General features: G+C 45.0%; 1 protein-coding gene across 1 annotated transcript in view; it reads left to right on the top strand.

Moving 5' to 3' along the window:
• Positions 1-20,641, top strand: part of ERN1 (endoplasmic reticulum to nucleus signaling 1) — a 749,808-nt gene that overhangs the window by 693,443 nt on the left and 35,724 nt on the right. Inside the window, exon 21 of the mRNA XM_069654991.1 lies at positions 116-183. Coding sequence (XP_069511092.1) covers positions 116-183 — 68 coding nt within the window. The remainder of the gene's footprint in view (positions 1-115; positions 184-20,641) is intronic.

Here is a 20,641-nt window from a genome sequence, read left to right as displayed (position 1 = left end):
ATAGATGAGTCCGTGGGTGGCGCATCCATCAGAAAGAACATTACCAAGAGATGAGCAATTTGTTCTTTACAATTAAGTGTTCATGTTTAATCATTTTTATTCTTTTGTTTTGCAGACCTTCGTAAATTCAGAAGCTACAAGGGAGGTTCAGTAAGAGACCTTCTGCGTGCCTTGAGAAATAAGGTAAATGATAACTAAAAGGGTTATCTTGTTTTTATTGCATGTGCTCCACTAGTTGCAAAATGTTCCACATCTTCCATTTGTAATCATGTGTGTAATTTCGGGTTGCATTAGTGGCATTCTGAACTGTTTTACAGTTTGGTTAATCCCCACTTATCAGCAGTCTGCATTCCCTTTACGACAATGTACACCAGCACTCTGCTACATAACTGCTTTTCTGCAAACACCAGATGCATCTGGTGTCTTAAACTATCACTACTTTGACCTACTATTCCTTTGTGAAACATACTTTCCCCCACCTCCAAAGTTGTATTGGTTACTGTTAATGTGAGGATATTCCATGTTAGGGCAGAATTTCATTTTGGGGGGCTCTTTTTTTTCTTACACTTGAACCTTTTGCTGGCTCACTTTCTTGGTGTTTAGACCTCTTTTTCCTGTCAGACGGCCTTCTTCCGAAGGCACCCTACAGACATTGCTCCTGCTTGGTTTGCTGCCCTTAGTAGAAGCCCATACGTCTTAACATAGCTAGAGTGCTCCTTAAGCACTGCTTTTATTATGCTGAGTATGATTTCTCACCCAGAATGTGTGTTTGGGAGTAGGCTGGTGGCAGCTGTGTTTTGTTTTTGGCTACACACTGCTGCAGCCTTTATCAGTTAGTTGTCCCTTGCTGACTAAAAAAGACCACTTCTGCTACTAATGCAATTTAAAAGGTCTACATTCTGGCCATTTTCCGTTTTAGTCCTTCTTGTTTGGCCCAGGAGGAATGGTCAAAATGGCTGTTCTGCATTCCCAGCCACCCCTTGTCCGTTCTAGTTTGAGCTATGTTGAGATGGATTTCTAGAATCTGGGCTGGTGGACAGATTTTAGGAGGCCACCCTAGTTACGATGAATAGGGAGCTCTGAGGGGTTAGCCAAAATCCAATCAAGGTAGGTGATGAGGAGTCAAGCCTTAATCTCATGAGAATGTGAGTGCGGTCAGGGGCCCTCAATGAGTCCACACAAAGTAACAAACAATAATTCAATTTAGACAGTTCTAAAATAGTTATTTATTTTGGGCCTTTAGAACACACTGGAAAATGAAACTAGGAGGTAGTATCACACAATACTCCAAAATGTAAATATATACAATCACCATTAGGTTCACTTAATAGACACATGATAATCAAGCAATGCAGGTAAGGAAGTTAGTTTCAGTAAATGATGGGAACCAATCACAAGAGCAATATATTAACTTGAGAAGTTAAACCCCAAGATGGATGTGCCATGTTGGCAAAGTTTTCCTACAGTCTGCCTGTGGTTAGACTTTATAAAACTATCCCTTTGTATACAGACCTCCAACTTCTAGTATAGGCCTGTACCAATCAAGGTATCAGTAGTATGGCAGAGCAGCCAGGCCCATTTTAGGATGGAGGTGTGAGCTGTTGGTAAGGACAAAGAACTTAGAATATACAAAGGCCCAAAGAAACACACTTGTAGTTATATCATATTAGTTATTTATTTTATAGACACAAAGTTACGTTAAATCTTGAGGTCAGTAAGTACCATTTCAAATTAATAAACACAATAGAAAACCAATGCAATACTTCAGGTGAGCAAACCATTATACATTTAATTAAAACAATTCAAAGGTAAGTAAAATCACTGTTATAGTAACTCAGAAAATGTTCTGTTGTAGGAATACATTTTTAAGCAACACCAACAATAGCAGGTCAGTACTTTTGTAGACATGTGTTACTTTTCAGAGTCCTTAGAGCTTTAGCAGTCCATCCCTATCTAGGTGTGAGTTCTTCAAAGTCAGTCAGATTGGAGGTAAAGCAGGTAAGGCACAGATGCAGAAAGGACCCTGTTCCATAGGAGTCTTCAAGTATAAGTATCAAGCTTTCGTTGGTCAAAAAGGGCTCAGGGGACTTGATAAAGGCTCCCTATATGTGCACAACCGTTGGGTCTGGGCAAACAATATGGGTGAACACCCAAACACCGGAATCGGCACTCCAGCAGCAAAGGAGCAACAGAATTTGCCCATGGTAAGTATTACCATAAGTCCCAAAGTACCTGAGGAGTGATGAAGAAGCTGCAGTTGGATGCCTTCACAATGCAGCAGCATTAGAACCGGGAGCCTGTTGCTTGGTTGTGGTGATGAAAGGAGGGATTCTGGAAGGGATGTCGCAGCAGCAGTCGAGAAAAAGGACTCCCAGCAAAGTTTTCTTCATGCTCCAACGCAGCTCTGTGGTTTTGATGCCTTTTCAGACTCCAATGAAGAATGGTTCTCATCTGAACATTCACCTTGCTTGCTCGGTCCTACAGTCTTGTGAGGGGACTTTGAGGAGGGAGTGTGGGGGATCTTGCCTCTGGTGGTCCGAAGGAGTCCACCAAAGTTTCACAGCAAGGCAGAGCCATTCACTTAGGCTTGTGGTCCCCGGGTATTGGCAGTTTGCAGCCCAGGAAGGTTGCAGAATGTCGTGGGATGGCTTGAATTGAAGGTCATTTTAGGACTGATTTTGCCCACCAGTCCAAGGGAGGATGCTGTCCTCTTCAGAGCTTCCCTGTCGATTTGAAAATGGTCAGGACAGCAGCAGCACTTCAGCAGGCTTCTCAGGTTGCTGGAAGGCGCTGCAGGCGTCTCTGGGCGTCTTCTTTGGTTCTTCTGTTCCAGTGGCCGACTTATCTTCTGCCTCAGGATCCTTTTATCCAGGAACCCAGCCAATCAACATTCATGCTACATTTGAACTTTGTGGAGCTGGTTCCAGACAGGCATCCCAGGAGACAAAGAACAGCAGAGTTTCGGATCCCCCCCCCACCCCCCACTGCTTCCTGTCTTCACAGACACACTGGAGCCTTGGAAATCTTCTCAAAGGGTTCCCACCGAAGACAAGTCAAACCAGGACCTTCCCCACCCAGAATGGCAGAAGGACCAAGAAAGGACAAGCACACAAGAAAAGGCAAAAAAATAATACAGCCACCATTTTGGGTCTTATGGTGTGATGCTTCTGTGTATAACCGCAGCTGTGAAGACAGCCTCCTGCAAGTAGAAATTACACAAATGTCAGTAGAACACGCCCACTGCCACCAGCCATGCTTGTCACTGTAACATAAATGTTACAGGAGTAGTGAAAAAAGGGATATCATGTAATGCCTAAACACTCCACATAGGGTGGTGTGTGCTGATCTTGCAAAAGAAAAGGTAAGAAGGGTAAGTATCCCCATATCCTTGGGAACAGTAGTTCTCACAAGGAAAATAAAAGAATATAAAAAGAGCCCAAAGGGCTCCAAGCAAAACTGCACAAAAGATGCTGTGTGCTGCAAAAGCGAAACACAGATACCTTAGAAAATATGGATGAAATAAAGAAAAAGCAGAGTGAACAAGGGTTCCATAGTCGGAGCAAAAAGAATGAAGGAGAAGAAAAACGTTCCGCTAATTCAGGAGAACAGGCACAAATATCCAGGAGTCCAGCAATAAGTGTTGGGGTTCTCACAGTTAGAGGGGATTTGGCAAAAAAATGAAAAATCTCCCCAACACAGCCTTGTGCCTTAAAGTCAAGAGTAAAACACAATGTTTATCACCAGCATGAGTTCTCTTTAGGAAGGATGCAATGGGCTTGTGACAGTGATTAGTTTCAAACTAAAAGTTCTAAAACAATTTACCAAAGGAAAGGTAAGTGTTCTCCTTTCTTCCAGACCCAAGGCTAACCCAGGGGCAGGATACCCGACCCCAGGTTTGACGACAAAAGGGGAGTGGAATGGAGATAGGAGACAATGGGACTTGTTCCCAATGGTTATTTATTTAATTTGTAAAGCGCACATACAACCTGGAGGCATTGAGGTGCTGTTGCACATACAGGTCAGGAACAGGTGTGGGGAGCACAAAAGACGGACAGGGTATAGGTAGAAGTGCAGGGAGATAAATGTACAGATACGTAGGTTGCACAGTGAATAGTGTTACATGCATATTAGTAATTCTGAGCAAACCGATGTAGGGAGGCAAGGGGTAGTAGCGAAGGTGGTCAGGGAGGGCAGGTTCTTTGAAGAGTCGGGTATTGAGGGCTTTTCAAAAACCCAATAGGATGTTTCAGCCCTTGGAGGGGGGGGGTCATTCCAGAGTTTGGCTGCGCAATAGTGGAAGCTGGCGTCTCCTGCTCTGCATCTTCTTACTTTTGGCACAAGCAGCCTGTCTGAGTAGGGTGTCCTGGTAGGTCTAGTGGAATGTGCTTTAGTGATTTTGTGATTGAGGTATGGGGGTGCTGTACTAGAGAGGCACTTGTGGGCAATGGACAAGGTTTTGAAATTGATCAGTTCCTGGATGGGCAGCCAGTGAGCTTCCTTTCTGGCATTGGTGATGTGTTCCCATTTTGGGATGTTTAGGGCTGCTCTCAAGGCATTGTTTTGAATAGTTTGCAGTTTTCTGATGTTACTGGCGAACATGCCTGTAAAGAGGACATTACAGTAGTTATCCTATAGGGGACGGGGTGAGGGGGACAGGCACACTGATGCTTACTTTCCTCCCTAACTCCAATTTTCCCAGATGTCCTTGTGGATCATCTAGGGTTCGCTGGGGGTTCGATCTTCCACCGTTTCAGTGAAGAAATGCAGAATCCAACGGTGTAGATTTCCTTAGGACACTTCACGGGATGGTGGAAGGCGAGTTCTGGCAAAAATCACTGTTTTCATTGGACGGCAGGTGTCCTTGCAGTCGCGGTAACAGTAGCTGCTCCAGGACAGCTTCCCTTGAAGGTGGGAAACTGAAATTCAGGGAGAAGGCATTTTGTCACACAAGCTGGAAACAACCAAAGTTATGAACTCCCATGCGAAACGGCAACAGTACTGGCGAGGTCGCCCACGAGAGAGCTGGTCAATCCATGTGGCAGTACAGGGACACATCTGAAGGGCTGGATCTTCGAAGACGTCTAGACTAGTTGGTCTGTCTTATCAAGGGTTGAAGCACCACTCGGGTCTGCAGAGATCAAGCAGAGGAGCAGGGCTTCACCGGGCCTGACACAGGAAGGGATAGTGGACCACTTCAGGAGTAGTCTTCGGATTTTCAGCAGTCTGCTCTTCTTCAAAGGATTCTTGGCTCCAACGTAGATATGAAGAATAGCTGCAGATGTCCTGCTCCTATTCAAAATCTGAGCTGGAATCAAGTCCAAGCCCACCAATGGTAGGGATCTACACCATTCAAACAGCCACTCCAATCAGAGACAATTACTGGTTGTCTTCCACCCCAGTAGCAGTCTTTCTGGTACCAGTGATGTGGACTGGTGCTAGACAGTGCCAGACCACTTCCTGGCCCACACACACGCATACACAAAGGATTACTAGCCTGCAAAAGCATCACTCCCAGGCAAGTGCATGGCCTTATAAGGACTTTCCTAACCTGAGAGGTCAGGAAGGTCAAACTACAATATGGCCAAAACTGGTGAAAATCTTGTGGCACAGCCATTTTACGGCACCAGCCACTTTTACTAATCACGAATTTGCACACCAAAAAGAAACAGTAAAATGTAACTGCTGCCACCAGCATGCCTTTAGTCACATATAAATGTACGCACAAATCTGTGTGTAAAAAGCTAGGGTGATACTTTTGTATCTCAATTGCACTGCACTGCAAGGTGCTGTGTTCAATTGTAAAAATACAAGAATTTAATAGGGCAACAAAGTTCGTGCTTGAGAATTCTGTGACCTACTCTCCTGGCAGGGTCATGCCCTTTTGTGGATGCATCTGTTTCCGCCAGCTGGGAGAAGCCGTTTGCCACTTCTTTTACTCTGTTGTTACATGCTGGAACTTCAAGTCCTGCAGCCTATGCTTATCTCCTGAAGCCATAGTGTCCATGTGGATATCTTTTTTTTTTTATTTATTTTTTAAATGTTGTAGTTTAATTTTTAAACTTTTCATTTCTCGGCCCAATTAAAATAAAGAAAGTTTTTAACTCATAAAAGGTTCAGCCAAGTTGAGAATTTCTTGAAGAAAATGGCATATTGTCAGGATAAGTTTTTGCGATCTGCCATTGAGTAACTCCGTCCATCTTTCCTCTGTCTCCATTATTTGTTCCTGTATCTTGTAATAGCTGCCGAATCTTCTTCTTTGCTCAGATAAATCCTTACATTCCATTACTAGGTGAAAAAGTGTTTCAGGTTTTTCGGTGTCTGAGCAAAAGCGGCAAAAATTGTCCGATGGCGCGATTTGTCTGGTTTTCGCTAGGTAGTAGCGGGTTGGAATTATGTTCATTCTGAGCCTCAGATATATTGCGTGAATTTTAGGATCAAGGAAGATGGTCAGATATGGATCTGAGGTCTGTCACACATTGTAGATTGAGGGAGTATTTTATTTTTTCTTCAAGTGTTTTTATCCAGTCGTTTTCCATTATTTTCTTTTTTGCATGCTGTGGGCGGAGCGTAAGCATTTCATGTGAAATTTCTTCTGATTGCATTAGTTGTTCTAGGTTGGCTTTCCACTTCATAAGGATTATGTTGTTCATTGCTCCTTCATGGAGCCTCAAGATTTCGATTGCTGGTGTTTTTTCGTCAGTGAGAAGCTTTCGATACAGATCTAGTTGTTTCCATAAAACTATTGAGTTGATGGATTGTAAGGCTATTTCATGCCTAATTCTGGGCATAGGAAAGGTAGGTGGAAGTTGCAAGACCTTACGCCAGAAAAGGGCCTCTAGTTTTGTCCAGGTATGATCTGTTGCATGTATCATTGCCTTTGTTCCATACACTATAGTCGGGATAACTTTTTGTTTGTAAAATGAAGTTGTCGGTTTGAGAGAGTACTTCCCAAATTTACGCTGTATCAAACATCCTTGTCTCGCCAAAGATTGAGTTTGTTCCAATTTCGTCGTCCACTCCTTTTCACATTTGGATTGATTTATGAAGATACCCAAGTATTTAAAAGTTGTTACTTCTTCCAGCTGTTTGCTATTGAGGTACATTTTCAGTTGTTTTCCATTGGTGTTTGGCAGTCTTGTCAGTTGCATGATTTTGTTTTTTTTTTGTTAATAGTGAGTTCATTAAGAAGCATGTAAGAGCTTAGTTGATTGAGACTGTGTTGTAACCCTGATGGTGTCTTGTCCAGTAGAATTATATCATCCGCATATGTCATTATTTTCACCGGAGTTGAGTTAATCTTCAGAGGATTCAACACATCAGGTTGGAGATGAGTCTCAATATCTGCAGTATAGAGATTGTACAGTGTTGCAGCCAAGGGGCATCCTTGTTTTAGTCCATTTGCAGCGTTTATTTTAGATGATGTATGACCTTCTCTTGTGAGTCTTATTGTAATGGAGGTATTTGTGTAGAGTTGTTTAATCGGGCCCAGTATGTCATTTGGGCATTCCCATTTTTCATGTTTGGTCCAAAGTTTTGTCGAGAGATCCCATCAAAGGCCATATGAAGATCTATGAACGCCACGTACAATTTTGTTTTGCTGTTGATGGCTTTGTGTTTTATGAAGTCTAGTAAAAGTAGGTTGATGTTAGTCCCAACATTTGGGGTGAAGCCAATTTGTCTTGTAGCGAAGCGCTTTGTTTGGATTGCCCATAGATTCAGTTTTTTCAGAAGGATCGAAGCAAACAGCTTTCCCAGTGGGTCCAGTAATGCTATTGGGCGGAAGTTGGTCGGGTCATCCTTTGGACCTTGCTTGTGGATGGGAACAATGGTTGCCATTTTCCATGACTTGGGTATCTGATTGAGCTTGTTTATAAGTGTTAAGATGTTTTCCATGAGATTAGCCCATGCATGCAGATTTTCCTTTAGCATTGCATTTGATGTCCCGTCAGGACCTGGGGCACGTGATATATTGAGTTTTTGAATAATTTTGAAAATATCTTGGTGACTGCAAATTACTGTCAATTTGTCGTTCTGTGGTTGTGGATTACTTTCACCGTCAGATCTGGCTTTATATATTTCTGTGTAGTGGGCAATCCATTGATGTTCAGCCACATTTCCTGTTAGTTTTTGTTGTTGAGCAGCATTATTATTCAAGAGGTTCCATAGATCTCGAAGATTGTGTTTTTTATATGTTTCCAGGATTGCTTCTGCGTCTGAATGTAATAGCATCAATTTGTGATTTTTTTCTATCCAGTTCCTGTATCTTTGTTTGGCCGCTTTTATTTTGACAATTGAGTCCTTATCTTTGTTTTTTGACAGTTGGCGGACTGTGTTTCTCATTGTTCTTTTTCTATCAGCAAGCTCCTTGTTGTAGCGATGCTGGTGAATCTGTAGAGTTTTCTGTTTAGCTATTTAGTAATGAGGTTGGAGTAGCCATTGGTAGTTTAGTTTTTGATCGTCTGGCAGAGAGTTTTGAATAAATTTGCTTGTAAGTTGGAGAGTGCCTTTTTGGGTTATGCAAAGTTTTTTTCCGGCTGCACAGACTTCGAGCGGAGTAGGACGCTTGGGCTCATGTTGACGCAGGATGTCTTGTCCATGTACGACTAGTTGATTGTGGTCGCTTTTCGTTGTTGCAATTATATTTGTTGTTTCTGTTGCTTCTTTTAGTTTGTTGGAAAGGTATATGTAGTCAATTATGGCAGATGATTTGCCTCGAGACCAAGTGGGAAGATTATTTCCTATTTTGTCTTTTGGATGGTCTATAAGTTGTAGGTTATGGATGACGGTTTCTTTAGTCCATTTTTTTGCGCGGATTGTTTGTTTTTCGATTGGCATTGGCTGACTGTCTTTTTGCCATAAATGCAGATTTAGATCTCCGCACAGTATAAATTCGACTCCTGTATATTTCTCGATTAGGTTGTCGATTGTAAGGAATACGCCATCTAAGAAGGCTTCGTTGGTAATAGCCATTGGGTTCCAGTATCAGTTCATGATTGCTATTATCCTTTCGTGATTGCTTTCCGGTGTTGCACAGTTTGGCTCGCTCTCTGACGTGATTTTAACGACTGTGTTTTGTATCCATGGATTGATATTTGTTGTCTGTAGTATAGACCATGTGGTATCAACCTTAATTAGCGTTAATAGCCCCGATGAGGGTCTTCCTTTGGTTCTTGTTGGAGCTGGATTAAGGAAGGGTAGAAAGCCATCGCAGCATGGAGTAGTGGAGAGCCAGGTTTCTTGGAAGCAAATGATCTGGTAGCAATCGAATTCCGGCGATGGATCGTTAAACAGGTGGGAGTTTCTCCGTGTGTTCCATGAACACAGGGTCCAATTTTCTGGTCTATTGGTTGATGGTTATGAAATATTGCTTAATTCTGCATTGTCTTGGTAATTCAGGCTATCCTCTAATCCGTATTGACGTCTGATTGGACGATCAGTGTTGTAGCTCGTCACTAGTTCCTCTTCGTTATATGTGGTATTTTCAGGGGTGTCCTGTCGCCTAGTTTGGTGGTTTTATGGAGTGTACTGTTGTCTGGCATTACGATCTTCTGGGGTATACTGATGTTTGAAATGGTGGTCCCTTCTATTTTTTGGAGTGTTAGAGAGTTTATTTGTATAATTATATCTCTCTTTTGTCTGTTTTTTCGTTGTAAAGGTTTTTCTAAGGTTTTCTTTTTTTAGTATTCTCTTCTTTGCACGCTTTAGTAACAGTTGTACATCTAAAGCCCAGTTTGTTTAGAGCATCTTTAGATTTTAATATTTGATCCCTAGTTGTTTTATTATGGTGTTTTAGCAATATTTTGTCAGAGTTTTCGTCTGCAAAGATCACCAGGTCAATGTCTCTGGAGCGTATTTGAGTAAGGTTTGGAATGGTTTGGAAGAGGATTAGGATATTCGCTCTGTTCAGTACCAGTTAATTTGCTCCGGTGGTGACATTTTCTATTTGCACTGTGTTTCTTTGTTAGCTGGAAAGGGTTCAAAAATGTTGGTTCCGGGAGGTCTTGATTTTCTCTTTGTCGTTGTGCATCACTAAATTCTTGATATGACTCAGATTGGGAATGGCTGTTTCCAGTGCTGCTGTTTGTTTTGTCGACAAATGAAGATGAAGAGATTTCATTGTAGGTTTCCTCGTTGTTTAAGGTGTTAGTATGGTTAATCGTTGAGCTGTCTGAAATTTGTTCGCAAGAGATCGAATTGCTGAGGGATTGGTCTTGTTTGTATTCGTCAATGACTATCAAGATTGAGTCTTTTACTTGTCTTTTGGTTTTGTTGTTTCCTTGTGAGGGTTGATCTTCGTATGTCGTTAAGTTAATTAGGTCATCCGAATCTAAGCTTTGATCCTTATTTAATGTCTTTGCTGTCGCTTTTGTTTGTTTGTTTGAAATTGGTAGTAGTGGCTCGTTGTGTTTTCTTGTGAGATTCTTTGCAGGGCTTTAGGGTTTTTTCCTGAGGATGGAATTTTGCCTGTTTTTTCTGTTTTTTCTGGGATCAGCTTTGGTATTGGCAAATTTCGTAGGAAGGCTTGTGAACCTGTTTGTTTGTGTTTGTTTGGTGAGTTTCTTTGGTGGATTTTTGTCGGTATCCTTTGCTTGTCCAATTATTCCAAAAGTGTCATTGCTAGTCATGGTTCTGGGTTCACCTGTTGGTTTTATTATTTCATTGCATGGATTTGGTACAGTTGTTGATTGTGGCAATAAGTTTGGTTGTAGTTTGGTTGCTGTTCGGTTGTTGTTGCTGGTTTCTGAGTAGGATCATGAGTTCTTTTGTAAGTTGGATCTTTTCTTCTTTGTCATCCCGTGCTGTCATGAAAAGTCTTTGTTGCCATGTACGGGACTGTTCTGCTTCAAAGTCTAGGCGCTTTCCAATTGTGTTGATGAAGTCTTCTGTATGTATTTGCTTAGTGTGAATCATTGCGAGCAGTGTTGCATGGTCTCGTATATTATCTTTTGTGGCTTTGTGAAGTTTGAGAAAGGGTATCATGGATTGAGATACCACTGCCAGCAACATGTTTTGTAGTTCCATCATAGTTGTTGGAAGTCTCTGGTTTTGTGCATTGTCAATCGGGGAGGGATGTCTACCTGTGTTGCTTGGTACAGGGGTTGGATAACCTGTTTCGTTTCCTTGTACTGGTGTATGAAAAGATTCTTCTGCTTCATATTCGAATTGGGTAGCTCTTGGTTCCTTTTTTTTTTTTTTTTTAAAGAGAGCTGGAGTGTAGTATTTCTCTGCCGTTGCTTTGGTTTTCGCCGGAATGGCAATTTGTTTGTAGGGATTTTTTGGGTGCTGGTGTCGACGTGCAGGGTGGGGTTATCATATGGGGTGGTTCTCCAAAGATTTCTCTCCTTCTTTCGGCACTATTCATAATAGATTTGATTTCTGTAATATCCAAGGATAAACGGGCTGCTTTTCCTGTTACTGTGTTCAGAGGAGGTATGGTCGCTTCATTTAGTAGTTTTTGAGCATTATGAGATTGTAGCCATTGCAATTTTGCCTGTTTTGCTTTTTCTTTTTTGGTCATCTTTGTCATTTGCAGTCCTGGTGTGTTCCTTTGAGTTAATTGTGTCGATAATTCTTCGCTGTGTATTTTGTCCCATGTCGCCGGGATTTCACGGTCATGGGTGCTTGTATTTCCTTGATTTTGTTGCTCCGGTTCTAATATGTTCGTGTTCTGGATGTGGCAGAGTTTCTCTTGGATGTTCTGAATGTGACCGAGTTTCGCTTGGATATTCTTGGAGGGTCCGTTCCATAGCTTCAAGTTGTTTTTGTGTTTTGTTTTCTCGGAATTTGTTTGAACTATCCGTGAGGGTCTGATCTATAGTAATAGCTTGTTTTTGTGTTTGTTTTTTCTTGATTTTGTGGGTCCTGCGTAAATTCAGATGGGCCATTTTCAATAGTATTTTTGCTCGAGTGCTTCAGTAGGAATATCTGTTCCAGTGTTGGTTGCATGGAGTCCGCAACACGGTTTCCTCTGAGCCTTGTATTTGGCCGTATAGTTTGCTTTTTTTGTGTTGAGGAAAGTAGCGGATTTTCTGTCGCTTCTGGTGTTTTTGCAGACTTTAGAGTTGGGGTAGTTCCGTTTTGCATCTCGATGTAAGTGGGATTTCTCACTCTGAGCTCGAATAGTTGTTCCTAGTCAGAGTGTCTTTGTTTAAGTTCGGTATAGGATCAAAGGGGCAAGGGCCCCCGCAGTCTCCTGTGTTCCGGGTTGTAGAAGTTTTCCGTTCAGGGGTGAAAAAGTTGTTAAAGATCGAGATCTCCTTTGTGTGATGGTCGAAGCAAAATCGAATGGTTGTTGGTAGTCGGAGATTCTCTGTTCAGGTTCGATGCAGGATCAAAGGGGGAGGGGCCCTCGCAATCTCCTGTATTCCAGATTGAATAAGATTTTTGGTTCAGAGTTGAGGAAATTATTGTGATTCAGGATAACCTTTCATTGGAGATCAGGGTAGGATAGAAGGGGTTGAGAGTCCCGGAGTCTTCTATATTCTGACAGGATTTAGGATCAGTGGTAGTTTCAAATGGCTCAGTGCAGGATGTGCGGGATCAAAGGGGAAAAAGCCCCTGCAGTCTCCCGCAGTGCGTCGTTTTTTTTTGGGGTTACCTTCTGATGTTAAGGCACTGCGCTGGCAGGTGTTTGTCGTTAGTACAAGGTGCAGTCTCAAGTCTCAGAGCAAGGTGCGCGGGATCAAAGGGGAGAGAGCCCCTGCAGTGTCCCGCGCTGCGTCGGTTGTGTTAGCTTCTGGGATCTCAAGTCTCAGAGCAAGGTGCGCGGGATCAAAGGGGAGAAAGCCCCTGCAGTCTCCCGCGCTGCTTCGGTTGTGTTAGCTTCTGGGATTGGAGCCCTGCCTTGTAAGGTATTTACAATTCTTGATGCACTTAATGCAGTCTTGCATGGGAGCAGGGCAGGGGAGGTTCCTTTGCGTTAGCTTCTGGTGTTTGGGCGGTGTGCTGACAAGTGTGTGCCGTTGATTTATCAGCAAGAGTTTGTGGCACTTAGTGCGGTCTCGAGCGAGGAGAGGCCGGTAAAAGTTCCTTTGTTCAAATTGGGTTGGGGGCGAGATGCGCTGGGTCAGGGGCGCCCCCAGTCTCCTGTGTTGCGTTAACTAATTTTGGGGCGCTTCGTGGCGTGTCACTTGCGACCGTAGTCTGGTGCTTCCGTATGGGTCTGCTTCTCTCGAGAAGATTACAAGTAGTTGGGCGAGGGAGCCGCAATGGCGATTTTCTTGGTTCTCAGTTCGCAGTCTTGTCAGTCGGAGATTTCCTCTATGTTGAGATCTCTTGCTGGTTTCTGTGGGTTTTCCAAATGGGTGGCGAAGCAGGGCAGCGCCGCGGAGCCTGCAGAGCCTAAAGACCAAAAGAGACTGCAGCAGACTCTGCGGCCGCTCCGCGGCTTCCTGGGTAATTTGAGGTGGAAATTAGCAGCAATAGAAAGAGGACTTGGAGAGTCTTCACAATCCTGGAGCAAAAAGAGTTAGAGTCCTGCAGTATCAGTAGGCCAAAAGACTCTGCAGCAGACTCCGCCATGTGGATATCTGCTTGGTGACGCTAAAGACGGTTTTATTGGTGGTTCTCACCTCTGCATGCATGGTTAGTGAGCTGTAGGCGTTTCCTTTGTGCAAGTCCTTCACTACTTTTCACAACAACAAGGTCATCTTGCGCACTCACACAAACTTCTTCCCAAGGTGGTCTCTGTTCCATCTGAATCCGGAGATCTTCCTGCTAGTGTTCTTCCCGAACCCAAAGTCTGAGGCAGAGAGGGCCCTACATTCCTTAGACCTCAAGTGGGTTCTCAAGTTTTCTCACTCGGACGAAATCCTTCAGGAAGTCAGAGGCATTGTTCATGACATTTGGGGGCTCCTCCCCCAGCATCAGGCTTCTAAGGCCTTCATCGCCTGTTGGATGGTTCAGGCCATTTTGGAGGTATACACGACCATGGGCAAACCTGTTCCTGAGGGGATGCATGCCCATGCGGCCAAAGCCGTTTTGTTTTAGAAACATGCTTCTTGGGATGTCATCGGCAAGGCGGCTACTTGGGCCAATCCACCGGCCTTCTGTAAGCCCTATTCGCAGGATTCCAGCTCCAGGCACAATCCAGAGTTTGGTCAGGCGGTTCTGAAGAACCTTTTCGCTTCATCCTAGATATGAGGCAGGTTGTCACAGCTGCACCCTATGGTGGAATCGCCCACAGGGATGGAGGAAAGGGGACGGGGTGTATGAGAAATTAAAGTTACTCACTATACTGACTAGTGTACTGACTGGGCCCTCTCCTCCATGAGTCCCACCCGCCTTCTCCCGTTAGTATGCCAATGGCTTATAGGTAATGTAAGTAGCCAGGCATCCAAGCGTCTGATGTGTTCAAAGGAGATTAAGGTGAGGTGCCGGAGGGCGGGGCCTAGGCGGTAAGGAGTGGCGTTCCCCTGCCCGGGGCCACACCCCATGCGCCATACTAAATTTAAAGGGGACGAAGTGTTTTCGCTGCCAAAGGTTCTAGTACCGTCCCCATGTTTGGAGACTACTACAAGTATGCAGGAAAGGGGACTATGGACTTTGAGTACTCAGGTACTCGAGCTCAGAGAAACGAGGGGAGATCAGCCTTCCTTCTCCTCCTTGACCTCTCGGCTGCATTTGACCTTGTGGATCACAAGGTCCTATGCAGCCATCTAGATTTAGCTGTGCACTTTTCTAAGGAAACCATAGTCTGGATTGAATCATTGTTAAGCAACAGGACTATGAGGGTCTTATCTCCCTCCGCAGCTACAGACCCCATTCCTATCACTTGCGGAGTACCCCAGGGATCTTGTGTCTCACCCACAGTTTACAATATATTCACCAAGCCCCTTTTCTGGACCATCTTGGTATCATCTACACCAACTACGCAGATGATACCCAGATTTTCATTCCACTTTCTGGGGATTACGGCAAGGATTTGGCTTTGGTGAATAGTCTCTACCTCATCATAAAGGCATGGATGGCAACCCACGGTCTATACCTGCATGATGAGAAAACTGAGCTCATCATCCTGCGGACCCCTACTAATCTCAAAGAATTAGGCCACGAATATACCTCCTTCATTTGATGGTAACCCCATCAAAGTTGCTAATGAGGTAAAAACTTTAGGCTTTTACCTCGACTCCTCTCGCACTTTCACCAAACAAGTTAACTCTTTCTATCTGCCAAGTGTAACCTAATATTGTAATGTAAGCTGTGAGCATTCTTGCAACCTCTGCGCCCTAATACCTTCGGATCTGGTGCGCAATACAAATAAACAAACTAGTTGCTACAGTGGTTAACTTTAATTTTTACACAACCTTTAAGCGTTTAAAGCCAGAAATATACCACATTTTTATACTTTTAAGGGAATGCATTTTAAATTCACCAGAATAATGCAGGGGTATAACAATTCACCCAGCACATTCTCAAGTAGAATACAGAGTTTGCTGGCCAAAGTTCCTAACTGTTGGCAATATGTAGACATTTAACATGTGTTTTGGGTTTGTATTTTGCGTGGGAGGGTATGTGGCGATGGGGTTTGTGGGGAGCGGTGCAGACCAGTAGAGAACATAGTTCCACTACTTCTTTTCCTACAGTGTGACCACTGGGGTCTAGAAATAAATCTGTTTATGGGGGATAACGCTTTCTCATATATTCAGTTTTTGGAATTTAGGGGAGATTGATCCAATTGCTTATAAGTCACATGTGTATTCCACACCTGAACAGAGGTTTACGCCTGAGGAAAAGATCCTCCCCGCAGTTCACATTATTTGGAAAGAGCGCCCCCTAGCGTCGAGTAGAACTATGCACATAAACACACCGTTAGTTCAACTTGAGGCTTCTACAAGAGCTAGCGTGCCCAATGCAAAAGCATTACACACTAGATGGATTCGGTGGTCAGCATCTCAACTTGATCTAGATGTAAAATATCATTATAAATCATAATTGCAAAGAATGAGTGGTTTGACTTGGAGACAGTGGCTACAGAGTCAGACACCTCATTGCCTGAAATCCCATTGTTTGATTATTTCCAAATAATATATTGTCTTGGCTCTGCAATGCCAGCTGTTGGAACATATTCCAAGTATGCATCTGCATGTGCAGCCATAATAGAACATTTTACACATTAGGTAAAATGTATACATACTGACATTGCAATGAAGCACCAGGGAGACATGTCTGCCCAGACCGCTGAATTGCATAGATTGTTGCTTACATTGCACCAAGCCGACTCGGAGAAGCCCACAGTAGTGGTCTCAGATTCAGATTACATTGTCTGGGCTTATAACACTGATATGCATTGATGGATTCAAAATGACTTTAGAGACATCAGGCATAAAACGATTGCTTCCAGACAGCACTGCAGACAAGTCTGGAACATTACATAGACTCACCTTTTATTATGGGGGATGCACACAAGAGCACATACCAAAGGGCACATTCATAGCACTGACAATGCATTAGCAGACACATTTGCCAAAGAGCACGCAGTAGCAGCCATACCTCGCTCAGCAACTGCAATGGATAAAGCTTGTTTGGGTATTCTCTCCAGGCCAAAAGGCTTCCCATGCAATTATATGTATGACATTGGAAATAACAAAGCAGTATTGTCCATTCCTATGAACAAAGACTTATCCCCACTGAGGCAGTCAGGCAAACGCTAATAGCTGCCACTCATGCTGGACTTGGGGTTACTGCAACCACAAAGCTGCTTCTTGTTTGATATTGGCGGCGAGGTGTGAAGCAACAGGATAAGTATACATAGCATACTGTGATACATGCTTGAAGACGAATGTGGATCACAGCAAAAAAACCTAAGGAGTCTCCTTTAAGAAGGGCAACCTTGCCTTTTGAGATTCAATATTTGGATCACATAGGCCCACTACAAGCAATAAATAAGTACAAATATAGTCTAGTAATTGTGGATTCATACACAAGGTTCACCTGGATTATTCCTCAGAAGAGAACTGACTGCAAATCAGTCATAGAGGCACTCCAGATTGTAGTAGCCATGAAGGCAACTCAATCATTCCATGCCCTGAGAAAGGCATTCGAAGCTTGGGGATCAGAGATGCACTTTTCAGTGGATTGCTTTTGTCCTGCAGATTCCTCATCAGATAGGTATCCATTCCAGCGTTAGCTGCTCAAACATTTAGACTGGGGTCGTAGTGCTCCTCGACTCGGCCGTCTATCCATCTTGCCTCGATGCGGTGTAGTCTGCTCTGGATGTGAAATCAGTCAACGTACATTTACTGCGTCACTACGCTCCTGTACCTCAGTTCCTTTTTTCTGTGCGCTCAGCACGCTCCTTGAGGAACAACTCTCTCACTAGATTAATCATTTTCTAACTGACTAATTTGTTAGACGCAATTTCGCATTCATGTCCTCTCCCAAGGTGTCGGGCTTCAAACGCTGCAGGGACTCCAGTTCCAAGATGTCCATTATGGACCCACACAATATCTTCGTGTAGTGCCTCAGTGTCGGTCACGTTACTGATAACTGTGGTTCCTGTAGGAAAATGAATCCTAAATCGCTGCAGGAGAGGGCTGCAAAGCTTGCAGTAGGCGGCCCCCATCCAAGTCTCTGGCACGGTCGGCCCTCCACCCAGTCGTCGGAACCAGAGACAGAAGGTCCTACGCCGGAAAAGGAGGAAAAGCACTGAAAGAAGACATAAAAAGAGGTTGCACTCTCGGAGTCACTTGTCGGATGAGCCAAGTAAGTCGGCGGCGGGGCCTACATCCAGGGCCGAATGGGAGGCCTTTAAAGAGCAGATGTTCGACATGTTCTTAAAGGCAGCTGAGGGTACAAGTGATCCCTCGGAGCAGCAGGCCTTGGTGGCTTCTGTGGCATCTGGTGACCCTGGCCCCAAGCAGACCACTACAATGTCATCGTCAAAGCCTTCGGGCTCAGCGCCGAGCAAAGTCTGTACCGACTTGGTGCCTTTGCACTTCCGGGGCAGATCACAGCCAGTACGCCTCGGGCATCTATTCGCTGATCGGTGAGGGACCGTCTGTGTCGGCACCGAGCGGTCGCATGTCCCAAAGTCAAGGACAGAGTCCTTCGACGCAATGACCATTTTCGATGACGACCAGATGGCGTGTGGCCTCGACCCAGTTTTACTGGAGGTAATTATTGTTTTGCTGATCAGGCGTATTTGGACACCTTGGCTGAGGGTCTTCAATTAGCAAGTAGGATGGACACATCTCCCAATTTGGAGACACAATAGGCTCACCCCTATGGGCATACTAATGCTAAGTATTGTGCCTTGGTGGATAGGGTGTGGTGGATACCCTAGGCTGGAGTGCCCCAGCAAGGCCCTTGTCGGGCTACAAGTTTCTTGCCGTTCTGGACAAAGGCCCCCCCACCCCATGAGATTTAATGTGGGTTTTGCTAACCCCATCACCACCGTGTGGCAGAGGCCACGCACCACCCCTGGTGAACTCGGACTACATGAAGAAGTACATGCCGGCAAGGGGAGACCCAGCTTAACTACGCCAGAAGGGTTGGTAGTGCAGGAGGCCATGGTTAATAAAAGACCATCCACGTCGATACTCCCTACAGATCGACAAGGTAAGAAGGTCAACGCCTTTGCCAAGAAGGTGTTCTTTTCGGGTAGACTGGCATTGAAAACTGTGAACGCATCTTGAGCGTTCGCTACATATTCATTTGGCTTGTGGTCTGCTATCTGGGCAGTTGCCCCGTACATTCCCAAAGGGGAGATGTGTGAGGGCTCCCAGAGACTGGTGGATGATGGTAAGGAGGTGGTCCGGCAGTCGTTGAAGACGGGCCTGAATGTTGCAGACTGCGTCGGGGGATCCATGGGGTCGGTGACTGTCCTGAGAAAGAAGGCTTGCCAATGTCCAGAACAAATTACTGGACATTGCCTTTTGATGGTGACAATTTGGTCCAAATGCCGAGTCCTTGGAGATTAAAGGACTCCAAGCTGTCCGCCAAGTCTCTGGGCCTAGCAGTTGGCAAAACCTGTCTTTGGCTTCGTCTCAAGGAGAAAGAGGGTACAGGCATTACATCCCCTTTGGCAGGAAGGCTTGGTTCCCGCAACCCAGACACGGGCAGAAGCGTTTCCCGCACTCTGGATGGGGAAGGGGGCCTCCAGAGGCCAGCAGGCAGCAGCTCCGCCCTCAAACCGCTTCGATTTCTCTCCCCACGTTTCCCCAGTTGGAGAACGGATAGGTGAGCACTGGCCCCAATGGTGGCAGATTACCTCCTCCGATGTCTGGGCGCTCCAGCTAGTCTAGTGGGGTTACTGTATGCCTTTTTTTTTTTTTTTTTTTTTTTTTAAAGGCCGCCGCACAGGCCAGACCTCAACCCCCTTCCTAAGCAACCGGAACTGGAGCTACAGGAAGAGCTGCAAGCCCTGCTTTCGAAGGGTGCCATGGAAGAGGTACCTCCCGCACAGAGAATCTGGCTGGTATTCCCGATATTTCCTGGTATCCAAGAAAGTGGGAGGACTCTGTCTCATTTGGACTTCGGGGCCTTTAACACGTTCCTGAGAAAGGACAAGTTCAAGATGATGATGTTGAGAGAAATTGTCCATGCTCTCAGATTTCAGGGACTGGCTGGTGTCGATAGATATCCAGGACCTGTATTTCCATGTGCCAATCCACCATAAGCACAGGAAATTCCGCATAGGGGACAAGCACTACCAGTTCAAGGTGCTTCCCTCTGGGTTGACCTCTGCCCTGGGGGTCTTCACCAAGCTCAATGCAGTAGTCGCTGGCTGATCTGTGGGAAGTCGACGAACCAGGTATTGTCACATCTCGAGGACACCTGCTCGCTGCATCACAAGCTGGACTTCTCCCTGAACTTCCAGAAGTCCCACATGACACCAACAAAGAGGCTCCAGTTCATGGAGTGGTCCCCTCAACACCCGAGGAGAGAGTTGCCAGTGTCAGGCAAATGGTTCAACTGTTCCAGTGCCACAGCACCTTGCCAGTGGCTTACTTCCTCCTCCTCTTGGGTCTCATGGCCTCCTGCGTTTTTCTAGTGCCTGAGGCCAGACTGCGGATGTGGTCCCTGCAATAGCTCCTGCTGGGTCAATGGACCCAGTATTTTGGGATTTTAAGACATTCTAAAAGTGTCCAGGTCGGTGGCCAATCATCTCTCTTGGTGGACCAGCAGCAAGTACATGTCGATAGGGGAAGCCTTCTGGCCTCCATGGCCCCAGGCCAGGGCAGACTTGACTGTTCCTCTGAAGGGTTGGGGAGCTCACTACGAAGATTTGGAGGTGAGCAATCTTTGGTCCATGATGGAAGCTCAATGGTACATCAACAGGCTGGAGCAGTGAGCGATCAGGTTAGCCCTGAAAGCGTTTGTGCCCTCTTTCAACTACCTGACGTACTCTCTCCTCCCATTTGCATAGAGGCAATGCAGCTGAGGTTCTGGCTTTTGGAGAATCGGATCTGTCTGTGCAGTACATCTGGCAGGAACAGAATACGAATTGGCCAATTGAGCAGGCAGAGCATGGTCTCACACCAGTGGGAAGTGTGCCAGAAAGTCCTAGAGGAGGTCCTCTCTGTGGGGTACCCAAGTGGTGAATCTGTTTGCCCATAGTCCAACAGGAAGTGCAGACAGTTTTGCTCGAGGGAATTCCCGGTGAGAGGTGCACTAGCGGATGCATTTCTGGTGGAGTGGA

Source organism: Ambystoma mexicanum, chromosome 3q (genome assembly GCF_040938575.1).
Source record: "Ambystoma mexicanum isolate Mex_15411 chromosome 3q, UKY_AmexF1_1, whole genome shotgun sequence".
Taxonomy (NCBI): domain Eukaryota; kingdom Metazoa; phylum Chordata; class Amphibia; order Caudata; family Ambystomatidae; genus Ambystoma; species Ambystoma mexicanum.
Note: the sequence above shows the minus strand (reverse complement) of the source record. Positions and strands in the feature narration are given on the sequence as shown.